The sequence below is a fragment of the Chiloscyllium plagiosum genome, unplaced genomic scaffold, assembly GCF_037043375.1.
Source record: "Chiloscyllium plagiosum isolate Xiang-an unplaced genomic scaffold, Cpla_swu_hap1 HiC_scaffold_33, whole genome shotgun sequence".
In the NCBI taxonomy this organism is placed as follows: domain Eukaryota; kingdom Metazoa; phylum Chordata; class Chondrichthyes; order Orectolobiformes; family Hemiscylliidae; genus Chiloscyllium; species Chiloscyllium plagiosum.
The window spans coordinates 18,516,758-18,539,760 of NW_028270171.1; the positions used below are offsets into that span (position 1 = coordinate 18,516,758).

General features: G+C 39.0%; 1 protein-coding gene across 4 annotated transcripts in view; it reads right to left on the minus strand.

The window, feature by feature from the left end:
- LOC122542270 (activating transcription factor 7-interacting protein 1-like) overlaps nucleotides 1-23,003 on the minus strand; it is a 191,431-nt gene that overhangs the window by 5,629 nt on the left and 162,799 nt on the right. For 2 of the 4 annotated variants that reach the window (XM_087978327.1, XM_043679841.2), the window contains 4 exons: nucleotides 10,003-10,081; nucleotides 7,031-7,267; nucleotides 5,946-6,164; nucleotides 2,506-2,615 (listed from right to left, as the gene is read on the minus strand). In XM_087978327.1, coding sequence (XP_087834453.1) covers nucleotides 2,506-2,615; nucleotides 5,946-6,164; nucleotides 7,031-7,267; nucleotides 10,003-10,081 — 645 coding nt within the window. The remainder of the gene's footprint in view (nucleotides 1-2,505; nucleotides 2,616-5,945; nucleotides 6,165-7,030; nucleotides 7,268-10,002; nucleotides 10,082-23,003) is intronic. The other 2 variants (XM_043679842.2, XM_043679843.2) reach the window with 2 other exon arrangements.

Here is a 23,003-nt window from a genome sequence, read left to right on the forward strand (position 1 = left end):
CACCGTGTCCAGTGAAGATTCACGGATGATCCCTGGAATGGTAGGCCTAACATACAATGACGGCTGAGGATCCTGGGATTGTATTCAGGAGTTTAGAATGTTGAGGGGAGATCTAATAGAAACTTACAAGATAATGCATTGCTTAGAAAGAGTGGACACTGGGAAACTGTTTCCGTTAGGTGACAAGACTAGGACTCGTGGGCACAGCCTTAGAATTAGAGGGGGTCAATTTAGAACAGAAATGAGGAGACATTTCTTCAGCCAGAGGGTGAGCCTGTGGAATTTACTGCCACGGAGTGCAGTGGAGGCTGGGACATTACATGTTTTCAAGGCAGAGATTAATAAATTCTTGATCTCACAAGAAATTAAGGGATAAGGGAGAGTGCGGGTGAGTGGAGTTGAAATGCCCATCAGCCATGATTAAATGGCAGAGTGGACTCGATGGGCCGAATGGCCTTACTTCCACTCCTATGTCTTATGGAATCATGATTTGAACCAGGAAATGGTACAAGTAAATAACAGATGACCTAAAGTAGTAGGGTTTCTGACCAAAACACCTATTTTACAGCTGGTTATCCTGGCAGTTGTGAAAGCTTTATTATGTATTGAAAGAACATATCTTGTTCTCCACCTGAAACGGAACAACTCTGAATAAGAAAGTTAACTTCAGTATGTCAGGTCAGGGACAATTTAACAATTGCATATAAGGAAAGGGAAGGTACATCACTTGTACACAAGCCAGCACCATTCATCATGCTACAGGAGTAGCCAGGTGTGTAGTAATTCCAGAATTCATTCCTGGACCATGTAGGGATGTGACTAGCCTCACACTACTTTTTTCTTGATTGGATTACATTCCAGTTTTTGTTGCAATGTGGAAATACCAACTGTGCAGGTCTGCCCATTTAACACACAATATGTACACAAAAGAGTCAGAATGAGAAAATACAAATGAAAGCAGATTTCGGTTTCTCTCTCATGTACCTTGCCTTCTGGTCAATGCAGATTGTCTCAGTTTCAGACGTTAATGCTATAAATCATCCACATTTCTAAAATTTGTAATAAATTTGAACTGGGACTCAATGATCCACAACATTAAAATGTCCTCGATTGAAAGGGATTTTGTTGTGGTTCTGTTCGCTGAGCTGGGAATTTCTGTTGCAGACGTTTTATCCCCTGTCTAGGTGACATCCTCAGTGCTTGGGAGCCTCCTGTGAAGCGCTTCTGTGATGTTTCCTCCGGCATTTATAGTGGTTTGAATCTGTCGCTTCCAGTTGTCGGTTCCAACTGTCCGTTGCAGTGGTTGGTATATTGGGTCCAGGTCGATGTGCTTATTGATTGAATCTGTGGATGAGTGCCATGCCTCTAGGAATTCCCTGGCTGTTCTCTGTTTGGTTTGTCCTATAATAGTAGTGTTGTCCCAGTCGAATGCATGTTGCTTGTCATCGGAGCTAAGGATAGCTGGCCGTGTCGTTTCATGGCTAGTTGGTGTTCATGGATGCGGATCGTTAGCTGTCTTCCTGTTTGTCCTATGTAGTGTTTTATGCAGTCCTTGCATGGGATTTTGTACACTACATTGGTTTTGCTCATGCTGGGTATTGGGTCCTTCATCCTGGTGAGTTGTTGTCTGAGAGTGGCTGTTGGTTTGTGTGCTGTTATGAGTCCCATTGGTTGCAGTAGTCTGGCTGTCAGTTCAGAAATGTTCTTGGTGTATGGTAGTGTGCAGAGTCCTTTGGGTTGCTGCATGTCCTCGTTCCATAGTCTTTCCCTTAGGCATCTGTTGATGAAATTGCGCGGGTATCCGTTTTTGGCGAATACATTGTATAGGTGTTCTTCTTCCTCTTTTTGCAGTTCTGGTGTACTGCAGTGTGTTGTGGCCCTTTTGAATAGTGTCTTGATGCAACTTCTTGTGTGTGTTGGGGTGGTTGCTTTTGTAGTTCAGGACTTGGTCTATATGTGTGACTCTCCTGTATACCTTTGTGGTGAAATCTCCGTTCGGTGTTCTCTGTACCATCACGTCTAGGAATGGGAGTTGGTTGTCCTTTTCTTCCTCTCTAGTGAATCGGATTCCTGTGAGTGTGGCGTTGATAATCCGGTGTGTGTTCTCTATTTCTGTGTTTGTAATGATTACAAATGTGTCATCCACATATCTGACAACCGGAAGCGGCAGGTACAAATCACTATAAATGCCGGAGGAAGCATCACAGAAGCGCTTCACAGGAGGCTCCCAAGCACTGAGGATGTCACCTGGACAGGGGACGAAATGTCTGCAACACAAATTCCCAGCTCGGCGAACAGAACCACAACAACGAGCACCCGAGCTACAAATCTTGTCACAAACTTTGAAAGGGATTTTGTTTTGCAGGGTAGCAGAAAACAAAGTTTCAGGTTTCTCTTCAAATATCGAGGTTAAACGGTTCAATCCACAATCCTGATTGTGGCTAACACTCAATTATTAATAGTTGGTTCCAAAGTGCCTGAATATCAACACTTAGAAAGCCTTACCTGTGAAGGCCGGTGATGGACTGTGAACTGAGGCATATTTGGCATCACAGGAATGGAGATTACATTGTTCACTATGTAAGATGTCTGAGGCAGCCTGACCGACACACCTGCTGTATAAAAAGCAACATATTATTTTGAAGTATAGCACATACCATCATTCAATATTGGTGTGGGGAGTGAAAGAAGGTTGGGTGAGGGCCAATATGAATGACTGGCTGTCTAGGCATCATAGAGGGGCTTTTCTATTGCAGAGGACTTTTAAATTTGGAGCATACTTTATTGTGGGGTCTTTGAAAAATGACCATAATGATTGCAGTATTTGAAACTAAAACAAAAAGAATTACTTTGGGAAAAGGTGAAGTACGGGAAAAGGTGAAGTACGGGAAAAGGTGAAGTACGGGAAAAGGTGAAGTACGGGAAAAGGTGAAGTACGGGAAAAGGTGAAGTACGGGAAAAGGTGAAGTACGGGAAAAGGTGAAGTACGGGAAAAGGTGAAGTACGGGAAAAGGTGAAGTACGGGAAAAGGTGAAGTACGGGAAAAGCTCTCATCTAGTCAGTCAATAGCAACATTACATGCACTGCAATAATATTCCAAAGAACAAGTGGTTATGGTGGATTTAACATTAGAGCTGTGAAAGTAAATGTGGAGACTTTCCTCGGTCCAGGATATTAGATGCTGGTTCCCAAATCCCTGTTCATCAAAATAACAAATACCTGTAGTACTTCAAAATGTCACTGGTAAGATTCTTTACATTCTGGTTTAATACATAACAGAATTTATATACCTGATGGTTACACAAATGCACAGAATAGCACAATTGTTAAGAGACCACTAACGAGGGTTCTTATAACTTACAAAAATGTCAAATGATAAAAACCCAACTGGTTCATATGGCCGGACTTTTACTTTCATAATGAAAAGTAAATAATTGAAAAATAATTGAAGGCATTTGACAGTTTAAATCCTAAGAAAACGTTTCCTTTGGCAGAGGAATACAGAACGTTGTCCAGGTTTTTGGGTAATATTAGAATTGAAAGATATCGGGTTGTGCAGGAAAGGAGAGCGAATGTCATCTGTTATTTTGTAGAATGGTAATGCAGGTTCAGAAGATCAAGTTAATTGCTTCCCCTTCCTATTCCTTACACTTGAGTTAGGCAACAGGTAATCTCAGTAATAGGTGAAAATTCAGATGGAATGCTTAATTGAAGATATTTTCCCTGTTGCTGATTCTCTCGACCCACTGTCCCTCCCATACCTTTGCTATCTCTTTACTCAAAATTTACAAGGTGGAGGATTATGAAGGTGGATCAAGATTCACAAGGATAGACAGTTATGACAAAGCATAAGGAACTTTTCTCACATTTGACTAACACAGCATGTCAAATGTATCTTTTTTATTGTTCATTTTTGCTAGATATTTGGTCAAATGCTCATGAATCAAAATCCCCAAGGTGTGGAATCAAGCCATTCAGCCTATTGAGACCACACCAACCCTCCAAAAAGCATCCCATCCAGACTCACCCTCTACTCTATCCCTGTAACCCTGCATTATCTTTGGACTGTGGAAGGAAACCAGAGCATCCACGCAAACTCTACACAGACAGTTGTCCAAGTGTGGAATCGAGCCTAGGTCCCTGGCACTGAGGTAGCCAGTGCCAACCACTGAGGCCCCGTGCCACCCTGCTCTGCTAACCACAGTCAGTCATTGGGTTCTCTCTAACAGATGGGAGAGAGGAGTATTAATTGCTGTGGACATATGCAAGCCCAGCAGCTACAGCCAGACAATTTAAACCCAGTGGTGGGAAAGCTTTCAAAAATCACAGCAGAACAAATTTAGCGGTTACTTAGACAAGGATGTATTTATTCAGGAATACCAGCGCATGTTTATTAAAGGCAAAAGTAGTGTTTAAACAAATTTGATTGAGATTTTTCGATAAAGAGAGTGTTGTGGCAAGGGCAAGTTGATAAACAGTGCGTAGATTTCAATAACGCCATTGTGCCACAAAATAGGCTTGACAGCATCAATTAATGTCCATGGAGTAACAAAGACAGTCAGTATGGTTGCAATTTGGCTTAAGGGAGATGTACTCTGGAGTTTCCAGGGGTAATTACAACGACCACAATTTTTTCTGTACATATGTATATAAGACTTAGGTGAAAATTAAAAAATTTACAATAACAAATCTTGGAAATGTTGTGGTGATACACTTCAAGAGGATAGACTTGTAGAATGGGCAAATATATAGTGGATGAAATTTAGTGCAGATAAATATAAATGTGTATATGTTTGCAGGAAAAAGCTGGAAAGTCAGTGTAACTAAACAAAACAATTCTAAAGTGGAGGGATGAAGGAAGAGACATATTGAGAGAGTAATTAAGAGGCACGTGGGATCTTATGCTTCATGCCTCTGTTCGTAAAACATAACAGCAAGAGGAATTATAAAGAACCTTTATAATTCAGTGTCTCAGCCACAACTGAAACATTGGGCTGGAATTTTGCTCCGAGATAAATAGTTCGAGTTGGGAAATTACATGAGAGGCAATGGGGACTGAGGAGGCTAACGCAACCATTTTATAATAGTACTGTTAAAGAGCAGTCCATTTAATTCTTGGATGTGGTCTTTGATCCAGTCCAAGTGGCACACCTCTTGGCCGATTGCTCAGCAAGTTAATTTTCAAATGCCATGAATTTCTACTCCATTCAGGCAACAGCATTCTGGATAAGCTTCCAACTGCTCATGCCTTCAGAAGAGCTACTTGCTAGATGAATGGTCTCTACCATGTTGGAAACATCACTGGAGTGGAAGAAAGCCAACATGGCTCATGCCTGTCCAAAGACATTGGCACGTTATGAATAATCTGGAATAGGGAATGCTTTTCTGGTCCACAAACCAGACTTGCTGCCATTATGATTCTTGGCAATGCTTTCCTGTTAACATTTACTGCTGTACATTGCCACTTCCATAAATAGTGCTCAATTTTGCTATGTCATCAAAATACTACTACAGGTTCCATTATTAAGTGGGCATCTGAAGGTCTTTTCTGAATTCTTGCTCCCGATCCAGAAAATGAGGACAGCAGATGCTGGAGACCAGAGTCGAGAGTGTGATGCTAGAAAAGCACAGAAGGCCAGGTAACATCCAAGGAGGAGAATTGATAATCCCTTCTTCCTGATCAGGGGCTCCTGCCCCTCGGATGTTGCCTGACCTGCTGTGCTTTTCCAGCACCACTCTTGACTCCTGATGCAGTCACCAATTTAGTCAATAAAATAAACTCAACTACTGACTGTGTGGAATGCTACAGGCTATTTACTAGCTTGTTTAAATAAACACTGACTATTCTTAGGCAATAAGATGATTTTGGAAAACAAGGATTGGGAATGATCTGTAAGACTGTGTCCTTACAGTAAACAAGAAGAAAACGAAATATGCTTCCTTACCACTAACTGGAGGCTGAGGACTGGGCTGTCGTATAGCCTGGCTCTGTGTTGTGACAGCCCGCACTGGATTGTGACTTTGGTATGGAGGGGGTGATGTGAAAACTGTGGGGTTCGAGGTTCCTCTTTGGAGAGTTGGAAGTGGTGGTCTCACAGGGGCCTGCGATGTCGGTGGAGGCATCTGAGGACGTTGGTGCTGAAGTATGTTAGCACTTGTTTGCCCTTTAAAGAGAACACATTAAAGATCTTCCCATAATCGCTCTACATTTTAAATCTCCAGAGCAGATTTGTACAGCCAAACCCATTAAAGACACTAATTTATATTGCATCTTTCAAAACCCCAGGATATCCTAAAATATTTTACAGCCAATTAAGTGCTTTAAAATTAAAACACAGTTTTGCTGAAATGTAGGAAAAACAAGACAATTTGTGCACAGTAACCTTTCATGAACAGTAATGTGATAACATTATTGAGCTCTCAACATTCTAAAAACGTGCTAGAACAAACATGCTAAGAAACCAAAAGCAATCCTCCTATAGGTACCATGTAATCAAATAACAGACAATTTAACTTTTTCATAAAATGTGTAAATGCAAGATACCGAAAATGCTGATAACAGCTGTATAATAGAGCCATCAACTTCATGAAGGTTATGGAAATAATGAAAAAAAAAGTGTTTCTAGTGCACTTTTCCCAACTTCATACATCCCAAAGCACTTTACAGCCAATTATGTATTTTTGAAATGCAGTCACTTGTAATGTAGGAAACATAGCAGCCAATTTGTGCACGCTTAACTCCTGCAAATAGTAATGCAATAATGACTAGATAATCTGCTTAGTGATGTTGGTTGAGGGACAAAATCAGGAAAGTGAAGAAACCACTGTCCTCTTCAAATACTTCCATAGGATCTTTTCTATCCACCGGTGCTGTTTAAAATCTCATCCTAAAGATTCAACCTTTGATGATGCAGCTCTTCCTCAGTGATCTACTTAAGCATCAGTTTAGATAAATTCCCAGCCCTTCTCAATCTTACCACTGAAGCTGGATATGATTGGAAATTCTGACCATTATTACTGATTCCAGTACCTGTTTGTACTCTACCTGCAGACACGCTTTGCACATTGGTAGTTTGCACAGTCAACCCAGTGGTGCCGAGGTTGCTCTGTGGTGCTGGCAAATGGGACTGTGTTGATGTCTGCTGTGGTGAGAGTCCCTGGGAAGTTGTAGGTGGTCTGATCTGCGGTTGGACTGTAGGTGGAGACGTCTGCAGCAGAGTTGTTCCCATTGCTCCTTGGTTAGCAGCCTGATTATGTTTCCTGGCATCTGCGCAAAGACATAGTTTAGCAACCATTTTAAATAGAAGCTTATGCACAAATTAATTTAAAAGGATTGTGAACATATAAGAATAGTGAACATAAGAATAGTATGTTTCATTTCAGGCTGCTTGTCCTCTGTAAATCATCCTACTGTTCTATTTCAGATCTCCCATTCAACTCAAACATTCTTACCGATATATTGCTTTACCTTATTTATGCAATCTGATAAATGTGTATTAGAAGGCATTTGGAAACGGAGGAAAAGTTGGAGGCCATTTAGCATCTAAAACTAATCACAATTCAATAAAATCATGATTAGTCTATACTTCTGTATACCTATGGATAACAAAGAATTCTCAGATTTAAAATTAATATCTGATCATGCATCAATTGCCATTTGTGTGGAAGAGTGTCCCAAAACTCTACCACATAGTAGGTTGAAGTATTTTGTAATTTCAGTCCTTAAAGGACTGGTTGCAAGTTTCAGATAATGTCCCCACCTCAGTCTTACAGTGACCAGTTAATTTCTCTCCAACTACCCTTGAGTCATGAATATTGTAACAGTCTAAATTCCAGGGTACACAACCCCAGGTATTGCATAAGCTTATATTGCAATGTGGAGTTCGAACATCATTCTGCAAATTGATACAGCACACTCAACCAATATCATTACATATTTAAGATTTATTACTCCAACCAAATCACTGTACAACAGGGACAGTACCCAGGCTTTTGTAAAGTTATAGCATAACTTCCACTAGCTTGTGTTCCAGATCTCCAGATATAAAAGCCAGATCCCATTAGTCTTCGACTGATGATGGAAAGTCGATGAACAGATATAGAAAACAATGTACAAGGAGCTCCAAGCCTCTTTGAACCTCCACTGTTTTTCACTTTTCAGCATTCAAAATATAGAACTTTTGAACTTGTTTTGCTAATTCCCTTACTGTGTCAATAGCTCTTTTACACTTCCAACTGTACAGATTATAATGCTACCTATCTTTGTCTCATCAGTAAATTTGGATATATGGTTTTCTATCACAAAGTGATGGTGTAGCCCCAACATTGTTTACAACAGAACACTAGTCACCTCTTGCCATGTAGAATACTTGCTCTTATGGGCCAGACCAGACCCCTTTAAAATATATTTAGGTGGTAACCTAGACCCTAACTGTCTCTTATTTTAAAAAAGGTAAGTGGGAGATACTGCGTTCCAGGTGAAATTCAATTGGTCAAGCTATCGAATTTAAAGCATAACACACTTTATTCATCCACTATGGTTAAAATACAAAAAAAGGTGAGAAATTGGAATAACTTAACTCTATTTGAAAACTTAGAGCAATAGATACAGTAACTATTATTAACTGTTCCAATATAGTAACATTACAAAAACACACCCTTGGCAAAAGGGAGATTCAGAAAACATGGTCTTACATGCAGTTCTCTAATCTAGGTAGAAAGGGCATCACTAGACAATTCTGAAAGGGACAGAGAACCCCAGCTTTCAGCTGTAACTGAAAAGGGGAAAATGCAACTTTCACTTCAAGACCTCGATAGCAACGCCGAGAGCTAACCCTAAAATCCCTGGCTCAGTGGGAACTCAACACCACCCATTCAGGCTGCTTCTATTGTTCCCACTTTTAAAAACCGAGGCTACACAAGTTGTTTATCTTCTCAGACTGCTCGAAGCCTCTCCCCAATCTGTTTCTAAAATAAACCAGGACAAAACACCTCTTAAAACCACAGCATCATCACACTGCCCATTATCTTTCCTCCTGATGTTCTATCACCAGTCAATTTTCACACCACACCAATAGCTTTCCTTCAATTCCATGGGCTTCAACTTTAGCCATCAGTCTCTCATGATGGACCTTTCCAACTGCCTTCTGGAAGGTCGCATAAACAACATCCATACTTTCTCCTGTCCATTAGTTTGATCAGCTTTTCAAAACAGAAATTTCACATTTGTCAGGCATGATTTTTTTTCTCCAAAAAATTCAAGCTAGTTCTCACTGGTCAGCTGAAAGTTTTCAACATGTGTGGTCAACATGGAACTTTAATTATAAAGTTGACAAATTTCCAAGAGATTGGTCTAGGATATCAGCAATGTTTCTTACCAAATTCAAAACCGCTTCTTCCTTTGTTGACTAAAGCATAATGTTCCAGAAACTATCCTAGCCAGATTCAACAAATTCACCACGCTTTGCCATGTGCTAGTCTGCTGCCAAAAATCTGAATGCAAGTTAAAAATCTCTGCTGTACACTTGTCTAATCTCAGAATTTATTTAATCTACCATTACATAATTGCTATCAGTGGGGTTTATACACAAGTCAACCATACCTTAAATCAGTTTGCATTGCTTAATTCTACCTGCTGATATGTACTCTTGAAAAGAATTTATCCTTAAGCACTCAAGCTCCTCAAGAATACTGAACTGAAGCTACTGGTTGAACAGAATCATAGAACAGTTAAAATGCAATACCAAGACAATCTCCATTGAAAACAGGAATGAATAATACAACTATAAAGAGGAAGGTAAATTCATCCAAAGATGAGACAAATATTTATTCCTTCCTTTAACAGGTATTTGCACTATACCAGGTAAGCAGCTTAGCAAGTTAATCTAGAGTATGTATCAATTACAGGTGAAGTTTGGAGATTTGACTCAAATAATGTTACGTCACATGTTAAATATAACAAGTTGTTGGAGGAAGGTGGAGAAATATTATATGGGTCCATACCTTGGGCAGTCACATCATCCTCATCATCACCAGTCAAGTCAATGACAGCTCCCATGTCACTTCCTCCTGTCTTTGCACTCTGAAAGAAAAAACTGCTGTTTTGCGATGGCATTCCTCTATTCGCGATGGGCTACATTAACAACATGTGGTCACATCACTAAATACAGACCTTTGACCGGTATGAATTGTACTGTTGCTTTTCATCATTGTCTACTGGTTAATCTTAAAAATCCAGTCAGTGACTATTGCATTTTTCCATAAACTTTAACACTAATTAACAGTGCATCAAATCATGAAATAAAACACTCACACCAGTGAATGCCTAGAATTCTGCAAGTCTTACCTGTCTATTGATAAGGAGATAGTGATTAAAGCATGACTAAGGATTAAACAACACCAGTGCAAATTTACAGCTGTGGAAATGGAACCATTTTCTTGTTTGTCAGTCAATCCCTGGAACTGTAACTTTCAAATGTTTTCTGGAACTCCAGTATCTACAAATCAAGGCAAATCAGAGGCAACTCCCACCAAAATATCTTGATGCTTGAGGTCAGAAAACCATCAATCCCATGAGCAGATCAGAAATAACATGGAAACCTCGAGCTGAGGTGGCAGATATGCCTGTTGGAATTTAAAACTGAGTCATAACCTAACAAGGCCTGTGTATAACTACAGCAGCCTCTCAAATCTAACCAATGTAAATGGCAGCACTGTTGCATGGAATTGAAGCAGGGACACATGCTATTTCTTAAAAAAAAAACAGCTTAAGAGAAAAAAAAACGTGTTGGCTTTAATATTTGGGGTGATGTTGGCTCCCAGACTCTTAGTTCTGCCTTGCCACTGCACCCCTTCCAATTCCTCCAATGCCTCTCGTAGAGCAATGCTCATTCAATATTGAGCATCGGATGAACAGAAATTCCTATTGATTAAATATTTGACAAGACCAAAGACCAGAGCCATTGTCGGAAACTTAATCCATGCCGTTGACTACTCCTGATAACTAATGCCCCCCTGGCTGGTCTCCCATCTTGCACTATCCACAAATGTGGGGTTATTCAAAGCTTTATTCACATGTAGATTTTAATTAACCTATTCAGACAAGCTATTATACATAGGTGGGATAGGTGGGACGAGAACCTGGACGTTCCTAAAAGATCTATAAACACTTGAGTGTTCAGTGACTCAAAGTCTGGCATTGTTTAGATTTTCAAACCCGCTCCAAGGCCTTATTCTCTCTCTACCCACCATCCTCACACCATAGCCCTACACAAACTCTTCCACACCTCACTGATCTATGCAATTCAGTTTTGGCCTTCTGTGCATTGTCAGTTTTCATAATGGTCATCATTGGAAGAATTACTTTGTCTGAGACCTTAACCTATAGACTTCCTTCCCCTAAAACCCTCTCTTCTTTAAAACACTCCTTAGATTCCTTATCTTAATCTTTAATACGGCTTGTCAAATAATATCGCCCCTCTGCCAAGCGATCTGAATGATTTTTATGTTAAAAGGCACTACCTATGTACAAAAGTGTAGAAGTTGAAAGTGTGAAAAGAAATTCTAAAAATGGAGAAAAATGAATTAATACATATAACCTGAGCAAATTGGGGAATAAAAGAAACACTGAAGTGCACACACGAGATGGTTACCACAGAAAGTTCTCCCATTCTCTTAAGGTGTCCTCAATGACTTCAGCAGAATAGCCACAGGAAATAAAGTCATCCACGAGAACTTACTTTGATGTGTCTATAGTTGTTCAAGAATGGAATTACCGATAGCAAATTCTCATTCATTGTCTGCCTTGGAATAAGGGATTACTGATCATCTTCATGTTGGTCAAATTGGAAGATTTCAAGGTAACTGAAACCTCTGATCACAGGAGTGACAGTCAGGGGAACAATCAAAATGAGCTTGATAGGAATGTAGTGAAGTGTCAGATAATTGCAGTAATTTATTTCATTAGTGATTTCACAGAAATAAAAAGTTAAATTGTAAAAAACAATCATGCCTGAGCAACAGTCAACAAAAAAACAGTACTGTAACATTCCTTTATTTTTCATATTACAGTAACAGGCTTATTTTGCACTGGAAACAGTTCTGCAGCTAACTTCCAGCTTGGCACTGTATGGGGGTCAGGCAATTATAGTTCGTTCCTGCAGATTAGGTCTGTTGAAATCACAAGAAATTGAAAATCATCATAAGTGAAATTACAAATGTAGGTTGATGGGAGGCAAAGTCTTCAAGAAGAAATTCTGTTTGCAACATTTGTGTCTTCCCAAAACCAACACACACGTTACCATTAGTAATAGACTTTTGCATATTTACCACTTTTTGGGGGGGGGGGGGGAGAAAGAGTTCTGGAGATCGTGGATTTCTGTCTAAGTTGTAGAGCAGGTTAGAATTTCTGATAGATGGCTTACACCATATGTAGCACTAAAATGCTTTTGTAGTTGCTCTTCAATTGCAACTTTAGCTTTTGTGCTTGCCTTTGACATGCTTCAGGTTGCAGGATTGGGTACGTTTAGTGGTGTCCTTCAGATCCCTTTTAAAAAAAAAATCAAACACTACTTCTCTTAGTCTCTCATCTTGCATTTAAGTACAAGTTTAACCTTCCAATGGTCAAAGCTAAAAATACAAAGATTGCTTAAAACAGACCAATAAGCATAATTAAATGTGACCAATGTAAGATGTTCCAGAACCAAGGGAGACAATTCATCCAACTCCATTTACAGGATAAAAAATGTCAGAAAATATATTACGTCTTTAAGAATCCAGCAGTAAACCTGCACCCCTGATTCGTGAAACCCGAATAAAAAAAATACCCAAAACAAAGTCTCACTGACCCCAAGAATAGGCTTTATATGTGTATGTATTGCAAGTACAACAGATCAGTCAGACTGATTCTTGGTGAGCATTTCATTTTGATTACATTTTATACCAACATGTTCATTTTTAAAGATCATGTTTGCAGACAGTCCAAACGCATTTGGTTCTCCATTTCCAGAAACTTGCCATTATAGAAGAAAATTCTGTAACACTCTTGGTTCAAAACTGGACCCACTTTGAACTCCATGGGCCCTGGTCTTACCTACTAAAACAACACACCTTCCTGCTTCTATCTGCTCACTTTAATGTAATACTCAAAATATAATATCATCTCCAAAGTTGGATGTGCAACTTCATTCTTTCATCCAAAGTACTATTTTGCATAAATTATCTGGGGAACACCCCTCATTCTTCCAAAGCATTGTCTTTTATCTCTAAGTCCTGTTGCCCAAATAATAGCTAACCTATTTACAAGGTTATCGCACTTTCCTTACACACTGATTCCTATTCAAATCTTACACGGCCTCTTGTTAGCTGCCTTCTGGAAGTTCACATAGAAAACATCAATAGATATTTTCTTATCCACCTAGTTAATGATCCTAAAAGAAGTCAATTAGGTTATACAGCCAGGATTCGTACTTTAATCAAATCTCCAGTACAGATACTGGCCAAGTGGTCTATTCTGTGGTTTATGCTCCACATGAGCCTACTTCACCTAACTTGGTCTGCTTCGCTCTTATTCACTTATTTATTCAAATAGCTTGTCATGCTATTGACACATGCTAGTGAGCTCCCCATTAGCACTTCAGTTGAAGAAAATTCTCCTGAAGTCCCAATGGATTTATTAATGTGCATAACCTCTAGTTTTGGGCTTCTGTGATCAGCTTACCCTTGTACAAATACTCAGTGATAATTGTGCAAGTGATCGATGACTTCAATAAATTTCCAGTTAATTTCCCTGTATAAGCGTGATTGGTCTGTACATTTTTGGCTTTTCACTCATCTCATGAGAAAGCTTGTACTTATCCAATCTGAAGACATGTCTACCATGCTTGAAAAGTCATTTATGACTAATGTATCCGAAATTCTCAATTACTTTAGAATACTAGGAAGCTAGGTTAAAAAAAAACTTGCACCTTAAATTTTCTCCATTACTGTGTTTTCTAAACAAAAAGATTCCTTGCCTTAACTTATGCTGGGGTCCCCTTCTACTGCAGATATTTTGCCCTCTTCTCAGCATGAAAACTGATACAAAATATTCATTTAATAAGCTTGCCATTTTCTTATCTATTATCAATCTTCCTGCAGTTATTTTTTTTTTAAAAACAAACCCACATTCTTCTATAGTGTTCTCCAACTCTTTATAAAATGTTATATAGTCTTTTTGCATCTTCTGGAAGCATTCATGCAGGTGGTCTGAGACTACTGTAATATTCCCACAGTGGCACAGACAAACTACAATCGGTTCTGATATAATGCGATAGCTCCGTTCTTGTGTGATCTCGTATTATAAGAAAATTGCCCAATAGTCACGCCACTTGAACTAATGGGCACTGAATTGCGTTATAGTCAATAGTGGTAAGGAAAGTTTGCATTCTATAAGTAAGTGCAATTTCTTCAATCACGTTAAAGCCAATTCGCGTTGAAGAAATGTGCATTATAGCAGAACCAACTGTATAATGAAAGCATACATTGGAAGTAAATAGTCCTTAGCTAGTTGCAAAAAGGAATGACTTACTACAGTTGAAACTTATGGTCATTTTAGCTTATAATTTGGTAACATCTTTGTCAGTTAATATTATATGCAAGTGCAGAAGGATGCTTAATTTAGATTTTAAGTAGTGACCAATGCAGCTTCTGTACTTTCAGTTACCATAAATCAGATGTTGCAATATTTTATAGGAACAGGAATGTTACACAGTACAAAGCAGTGGTATTCTGCTCAGGTGTGCATTGCTTTTAGTCTAGAATGTCTAATTTTAAACAAATACCATTCAGTATAAAAGGTCATAACTTTTAGAGTTTGCAATATTTTAATCAGTTTCTTGCTGCAGAATTAAAAATATCCAGTAAGATTTTGTATATCTAACAAAGGTAAGCTATGATTTCTCATGAAAAAAGTACACTGCCTGAATTATCGTGTTTATGCTTGTATTAGATGTAAATTTTTCCAAACTGATTGACTGCATCCCTTTTGTCTGATGCTAGGATAATGGCAATGGTGCTATAGGATTAACAGTACTTCAAACAACTATGTCTGCTTGGAATCAGACCCTGTTTTGAAGGACTTATCCAGTTATAACCATCAGTTTGTGATGTAATGAGGTAATGAGGAAATCAGGAATCAGTAACCAGCACTCATCACGACCCTATAACTCACCCACTTCAAAAAGTAAAATTCCATAATTTTCTTGTTTAAAAAAAATCTATCCTCTTTGCAAATTCTGTCTGCAGGAGAAGCTGAACTGCATGATTATACAGCAGCTTGTTGTTATACAAAAGAATACAAAACCAACCACAATTAGTCCAACAGCTTGTTCAAACTTCAACATGGTGATTCTGCATATTGCTGGGATGTGGATGGATGCTTGGAATCCAATTACGCAACTGGACTTTAAATAGCATCACTAGAAATGGAAGCTTTGAGGGCACGATGAAGTGCTTTAAGAGACAGTGGTGCTGTATGTTTATGTCTAGTAACATACTTTACAACTCTCCCATTCCTTAACATGAGCTGTTTTAAAGTGCAAGGAGATAGAGATGGAAGGAGAATACAACCAAGAAGAGTAACTGCAGCTTCCAGTTTCAAGGGAAAATGAAGTGGATTGAAAGTTAAGAGTACAATGAAATAGGTTTAAAAATGCAAATCATTCAACAGTGCTGCAGTCAAAACTGTCCATCTTGTGATAATAAAAAAGTATTTTTTCAATGCGAGATGGGTAAACAACCGGAGATTGTCAAAACTGGTGCAAGAACCAGAAATGATATGAAATTTCTTTTCATTCAAAATGCAGCAAGTTGCAGTTTGAAATGTGATTTCTGAAAAGCTGAAGGAATGAAACTGGAGTAATTTTAAAAAAAATTAGATTGAAAAATTTCCAGGTTGCAGGAAAATATAACCAAAAGTGGGCACAGGCATAATGTGTTAAATGGTAATTTTATTTTCATTATTCGGTTTTTCTGAATTGATTATAATGGAAGCATAAAAACAGAGTACTTAAGAGTTTCCATAGGCTCATGGAAACTGAAATATTTTCTTTTTAATGGGCAAATTGTGGGTTATTTATGTCCAGATGAGGTTACACATGCGATGTTTAGAGAATCTCAGCTAGGAAATTGTAGAAGAGGTGCCATAAATTGCCTGCGTGTCCCTCAACTGTGGGTCAGGGGCTGAAAGTGTAGCAGCCATACAAATTTGCCAATCACCATTCACTGAATCTTATAGAAAAAGAAATGTGTGGGTGTAGTCACTGAGGACAGGATTGAGTTGCAATGAGCTCTCGAATTTCACAAATCTTACCAATGGAGGGAGCTACCAACAAACCACTTGCACATGTTGTGGAATTTGGTTTAACATTACAGCATCCTCAGCAGAGGAAATGAAATGGGAGGGATGATGACTGGTAAAGGGGAGGATGTTACTAAGTCATTAGAGGGAACTTTGAGCTCTCACCATTCACTACAAGATATTTTCCTAATCTGAAGGAGGATCAGTGGACATGAAATGTTAACTCCAATTCCTCTCTATAGATGCAGCCAGATCTGTGGAGTTTTTCTAGTAAATTTGTTTTTATTTGCATGTTCCTAGTCAATTTTTCTGTTGAGAGAGGTTATTACACAACCTCTAGAGGAGGTGGGGCTTGAATCCAGGCCTCTTTGGCTCAGAGATAGGGGCATTAAGACTACCAGAAGAGCCCTCCCATTCGATGCAAATAGAATTTTGGCAATTAAGCAAACCTGGAACCAACACTTATGCAACAATTAATCATGTTCAAAATAAAGTTTTAAAATCCACAAAGTGTTACAACTTCGTTTATTTGAACAAAGATATTCTGCTGTCCCATTTATCATTTCAATGAGGCTACAGTGTTGACTGGATTTACACTGAATAGAGCATGTGAAGTGAGAAATTAACAGCTAAGCACTGCAGTCCATATACCTCAGTACCCTGGGCCCACAACATATGATGGATTACAATCTATGCACAGAGAGGATGCAGAATAAATTGGAGCATGTCAGTGTAATGCAACGTATATATCATACACAAACCACAGTAAGGCTTAGTTTATCACAATAATGCAGCTCTTACACTGAAATAATGACAAAGCAGCCAGTTTACTGACACAAGGAACAATTTGTTTTCTCAACAACACTGGAGACAGAGTGCACTAACGGTAAAGCAGAAAAGATTAAAGCAGAAACTGACGGCTGCACATAGTATAACTAGCTGAGGATGAAATGAAATTGAGGTTAAAGCAGATTAAAGTGCAAGTGATAAGAAAGACAAATATTAGAAATCTAAAGTGCAACAATGCAGAATCTGCACTGCATGAGAATGGAGAGTAAACTGCTAAACACAAACGTGGCAGCTCTCTCACTGGGGCCACCTACAGGGATATGACAATGTTTCTTAATCCCACTGGTCACCCAACCCACAATGCCATTTAAATCTCAGTTTGCAACGTTGTTATTGTACCATATTAACCAAATTTGAATGACTTTTGAATAATTTGATATTTATAAACTACTGAAGATATTAGATTAGATTACTTAGTGTAGAAACAGGCCCTTCGGCCCAACAAGTCCACACCGCCCCGCCGAAGCGCAACCCACCCATACCCCTACATTTACCCCTTACCTAACACTACGGGCAATTTAGCATGGCCAATTCACCTGACCTGCACATCTTTGGACTGTGGGAGGAAACCGGAGCACCCGGAGGAAACCCACGCAGACACGGGGAGAATGTGCAAACTCCACACAGTCAGTCGCCTGAGGCAGGAATTGAACCCGGGTCTCCGGTGCTGTGAGGCAGCAGTGCCAACGACTGTGCCGCCCTAATATTGAAAGTTACTTTTGGCAGGGCAGTGGGGATCTCTAATGATTCTGGGTAAATGGCCCCATGGAAGCACATTCTATCAATGAGTTGGATGCACACAATAGAAGGAAAGGAGCTGACTGAAGCACAAGAAGAAACAGAATACAGCATTCACAGGAAAGCCAAAATATACAGTAAACTCTTCAACAGACTTGAGGAATGAATGCTGATCCAAGAGTTGTTTGTAGCCAAGTTAGCCCCCAGTTCCACAGTAGGGAGTTACAAAAACACCCACTATTGGCTATTGTCCTCAGTTTAGGCTTAAAATACTTGAGATAAATTGCACTCAAAAGTATTTTTTAGACCAGTGAAGGATATTAAGCACAAGGCCTCATTCAGTGTTTAACAAGAATTGCACAACACTGATCAGCCAAATAAATCAAAGCCTTGCACTTTTATTCCATTCCCTAATGGTCACAAAACATTTGGATGTTAATTAGTAGTTTACAACTGCCACATTACAGACACACAAGGAGGGAGATTATTAAATAATCTGACAGCCTTCCAAATTCGAGGACTTTCATTTTTCAAAAAGATGCACATTGTTTTGAAAGTCAGTTTCACTGAAAAGTAAAGAATCCATTATGTTGCAGCTCACATTTCATTCAGAAACACAACTTCTTTGCAGTTTTCATACACAGTCAATCCATCAGCTCATATTTGCATTCCCAAAAACACTAACGGTAAGAGTAACATATTATATAACGCCATGGTCACATGTGCAAAATCTGAATGGTAAGAATCTATGCATTATTTAGAATAATGCAATGCTCCTTCATGTTCATTTTAAAACGATCGCCACCTGCTGAGTTCATTACAAAAGTTACACAAAAAAAGCATTTACAATAAAAGCCACACTCCTCCTAAAGTGGCCACTGCCAGTATTCTTGCTCCATAACCCCAAATTGGTGTTAATCATTGATGGTACCGTTTAAGCTTAAAGAATTTTTAAAAATACATTGAACTGTGGCAGATTAGAAATTACTAGGCAAAACCTCACAAATATTCAGTTCTTGCCCAGTTCATTGCCAAATACACCACAGATTGGAGAGAAAATTCTCATGTAAGCAATATAGATAATAACAGAAGTACAACAGATGCTCCTAGGCGTTATATAATAGCAATAATGAACCAAAGGTGTATATTGTTGAAAATACTGTTTCTACCATTATCCAGGTTTTCTAAACTCATTTTAAAATGTCAAAACACAATCATAGTAGTGGTACAGATATTGATTATTGGGCAATAACTTCTTCCTTTTGGCCACAGAAGACTGTAGAAGTCCAATGACAGAGTGAAAATGAAATGTTGCTCATCCAATTTGGTATCAAAAGTCAATTTAAATCTTTCTGGATGGAAGTGATCTCTGGGAATATAAGTCCAAGGGTGGAAAATACTATTTACTCTCCAGTTTCATCCCCAAAAAATTTGTCTAACTATTATGCGGTCTTTGGATATGAAGTCAAGTCCAAACAAACAGTGGAAACAGCATGAACTTGTACACTCTTCCCAATTCCTTTATTAGACAGTAACATGAATGAATGTACCGACATCGAAATCTGGGTTTTATGCAACATTTCTGATGCCAATACAAGTAAACCAGTTAAGGAATATAAAGCATACTCAGCACATTAAAAAGTCAGACTAATAGAGTCATAGAGGTTTACAGCACGGAAACAACTCGTCCATGCCGACCAGATATCTCAACCCACTGTTTAGTCAAAGTTTTGTTGGAGGATTCAGTTTGATTTAACAAAAATAATTAGAAATGGAAGGCCTAGTACAATCCAAGACTGCTTATTTAGAAGGAAAACTGTAAAAGAACCAATTTTCATAACATGGGGACTTTTCACAATTTGGTGGTGTAACAGATTTGATCTTTGACAATTTAAAAAAAAAAATGAACTTGGCTCAGCTTGTTTAAAAACTGTTTAACAGTAATGTACATTCGGATGACAAGTATGTAAAGCTACAGTACGAGGATATTGACCAGTGCAGGATGCTCTTTGCAGACCACTGCATTAACTTTAGTATGAGCGCTTCAAGATTCTAATCTTATAAAACGTAGTTGTTTGCTCTGGATTATGATTAGAACACAAAGAAAAATAACTTAGAACCTACACTTACTTAATATGCACAAGATTGTATTAACATTGAAATGAATTTCCTGTAAACTAATTAAGGCTCTGATGTCCTGCTCAGGTCAATGGTCCTCCTTGAGTGTCCATAATTAGCCACAGTTAAGGAGGGTCTGTAAACATTTGCGTGCTCACTAAACCAAAAGTATATTGCATAAGACATTACTTAAGCAGGTGAGGTTCTACTGGCTATGCTAATATACACCTTCTTATTCATTATGAATGTGTTAAGAAACATTACAATATATATAATTTGCTCTGAGCTCACTCATTAAAATAAAAGCTGGCAACAAAATCACTAAAGCAGTGTGTGGGTAGAAAAAAAATTACAAAAAGCAAGCCATTTTTCGTCATTAACTCCAAAATTCTGATGACATTGAGTTTTTGGTGACTGAAGTAGCATTTCGCTGGAGTTTAGAACACATGAAAATTCTGAACCTCCATTTAGGACGAGTGATGTGTACACAAATTATTTGTTCTCAACCAATAAAATTCATTAACTAACCATCTAGAATAATTCAATGGTTTACTACAATCTGGATATTGTCAATGTAGTGAACATTTGCACACAGCAATTCCTCATTACTCTCGTAACATTATGCACAATGCCCAAAATTTAGAAAATATATTTGAGATGTGTCCATCTGGAAAAGTTAACTTGTCTATACTCCACAGATGCTGCCTGACCAGAGTAATATATTGGTTTCTGCTTCTGGTCTAGATTAAATTAAATCAACAATAACTAGTATAGCTAAATAATTTAATCCCTAATAAAGGACCTCCCTGCCATATGGTCAATATGACAGGTCAATGTCATATGGGAAGTGCATTTGCCATCCCCTTTCTTCAGGTTCTCTAGTCCCAATTTACACAATTGGCAACTAGTCAGCAAACCATTCAGTTGCAGAAAGAAGTGCCACGCTGCCACCATTTTCTCAGGGCAAAGAGGCCTTGTTAATATCTCCATACCAAGAAATAAATAAATAAAAGAGTACTCAGGTTGGGAAACCATTTTCAGAGCACCATATTTTTGAAGAATCTAAAAACCCTGCTTATTACAATTGTCTCTGCATTCAATTAGTTAAAGGCAAAGTACTATGGAAGCTGAAGATCTGAACTAAAGACAGAATTATTGGAAAAAATTTAGCCAATTTGGCAGAATGAGAGAGATAAAAGCAGAGTTAAACATCTCATATCCAACCTGACTGCTTCAGAACTGAGGGGAGCTGGTAAATAACTTCATGCTTTTGCCAAAAGGAAGAACGAACGTCTTCCCATACAACTTCAGATAGTGAGACTTTTGCCCCTTTACCACCTCCTTCCTCACTGTCCAAGATTCAAGACACCTTCTAGGTGAAGCAGTTTACTTGCACGACTTTCAATCTGTTGTATTTGCTTCTCACAAGTATAGTCACCTCTACAACAGCAAGGCAAAATACACAGGGTGACTGCTTTATGGAACACCTATGCTGCCGGAGAATGAGTCCAACCTCCCTGCTACTTAACACTTCAATACTGCAGTTTGCTCTCAAGCGAATGTTTCTGTTTGAGGCCTGCTGCTGCGCTTCAGTCAAGCTCAATGCAAGCTGAAAGTTCAGTAGCTTATTCCCCAATTAGGCACCTTATAGCCATCAGTACTCAACAGTGAATTTAACAACATCAGAGCATGCACAAAGTCCTCCATTTTGATTACATACCCTTCCTCCCCTAGTCCCTCGCCTGTGTGAGTGTTTGCTGTTAACACAGGTGATCTATTTTCTACTATGGACACATACCATAACACCTATTTGCATGTATATTTCTTGTCTATTTTTCCAAAACCCTCACCATTTATTCCACATGCTCCTCCTCCTTACAACAGGATGAAAATCATTTTCCAGCCCCTTCCAGATCCAAAGAATTATATCAGGCCTCAAAATTGTTAACTGTTTTTCTCTCTCCTCAGATGATGTCAGGCCTGCTGAGTTCCTTGATCACTTTGCTAAATTTTGTCCCTGTAACTGCCACAGTAAACAGCCAAATAACACCCCACCAGTCTACTCTCAATCATCAGTAAAAGTGATGGAATGTGTCAGCGACAGTACTATCTAGCAGCATCTGCTCAGCGACACCCAGTTTGGGTTCCGCCAGGGCCTCTCCGCTCCTAACCTCTTTACGGACTTGGTTCAAACATGGGCACAAAAATGCTGAATTTCAGAGGTGAGGCAAGAGTGACAGACCTTGACATCATCTGACAATGTGGCATCAAGGAGATATTGGGGTACAAACCCACCGCTGGTTGGAGTCATATCTGGCACATAGGAAGATGAGTAATGAGTGAGGTTGTTGAAGGTTAGTATTCTCAGTTCCAAGATATCCCTGCATGTATTTCACATGGTAGTGTCCTCAGCCTGAACATCTTCAGCTGCTTCAAATGATCTTCTCTCCATCAGAAGGTGAAAGTGGCAATCTTCAACACCATTCATGCCTCCTCAGATACTGAAGCAGTTTGTGTTCTAAAATCAACATGATCCTGACAATATCCAAACTTGGACTGACAAGTGGCAAGTAACATTCATACCCACAAATGCCAGATAATGACCACCTCCAGTAAGAGACATTCAGTGGTGTTACCATCACTGAATTCTTACTAGTAACATCCTGGGGCTTACCACCAACCAGAAACTCCACTGGACTCAGTGGCTCAAGAGCAGGTCAACCAATAGGAGCAGTCCAGCTGGTAACTCACCTCTCAATTCCCTAAAACTTGTCTGCAGTCCATAAGATGGAAGTCAGAAGTATGATGGAATACTCCTACTTGCCTGGATGGGTGCAGCTCCAACAAAACAAGATGCTCGACACCACTCAGACAAAGTAGTCTGCTTGACTGGCACCACATCCACAAGCAACCACTCCTCCACCACCAACACTCAGTAGCATGGTGTGTACTATCAAAAGGT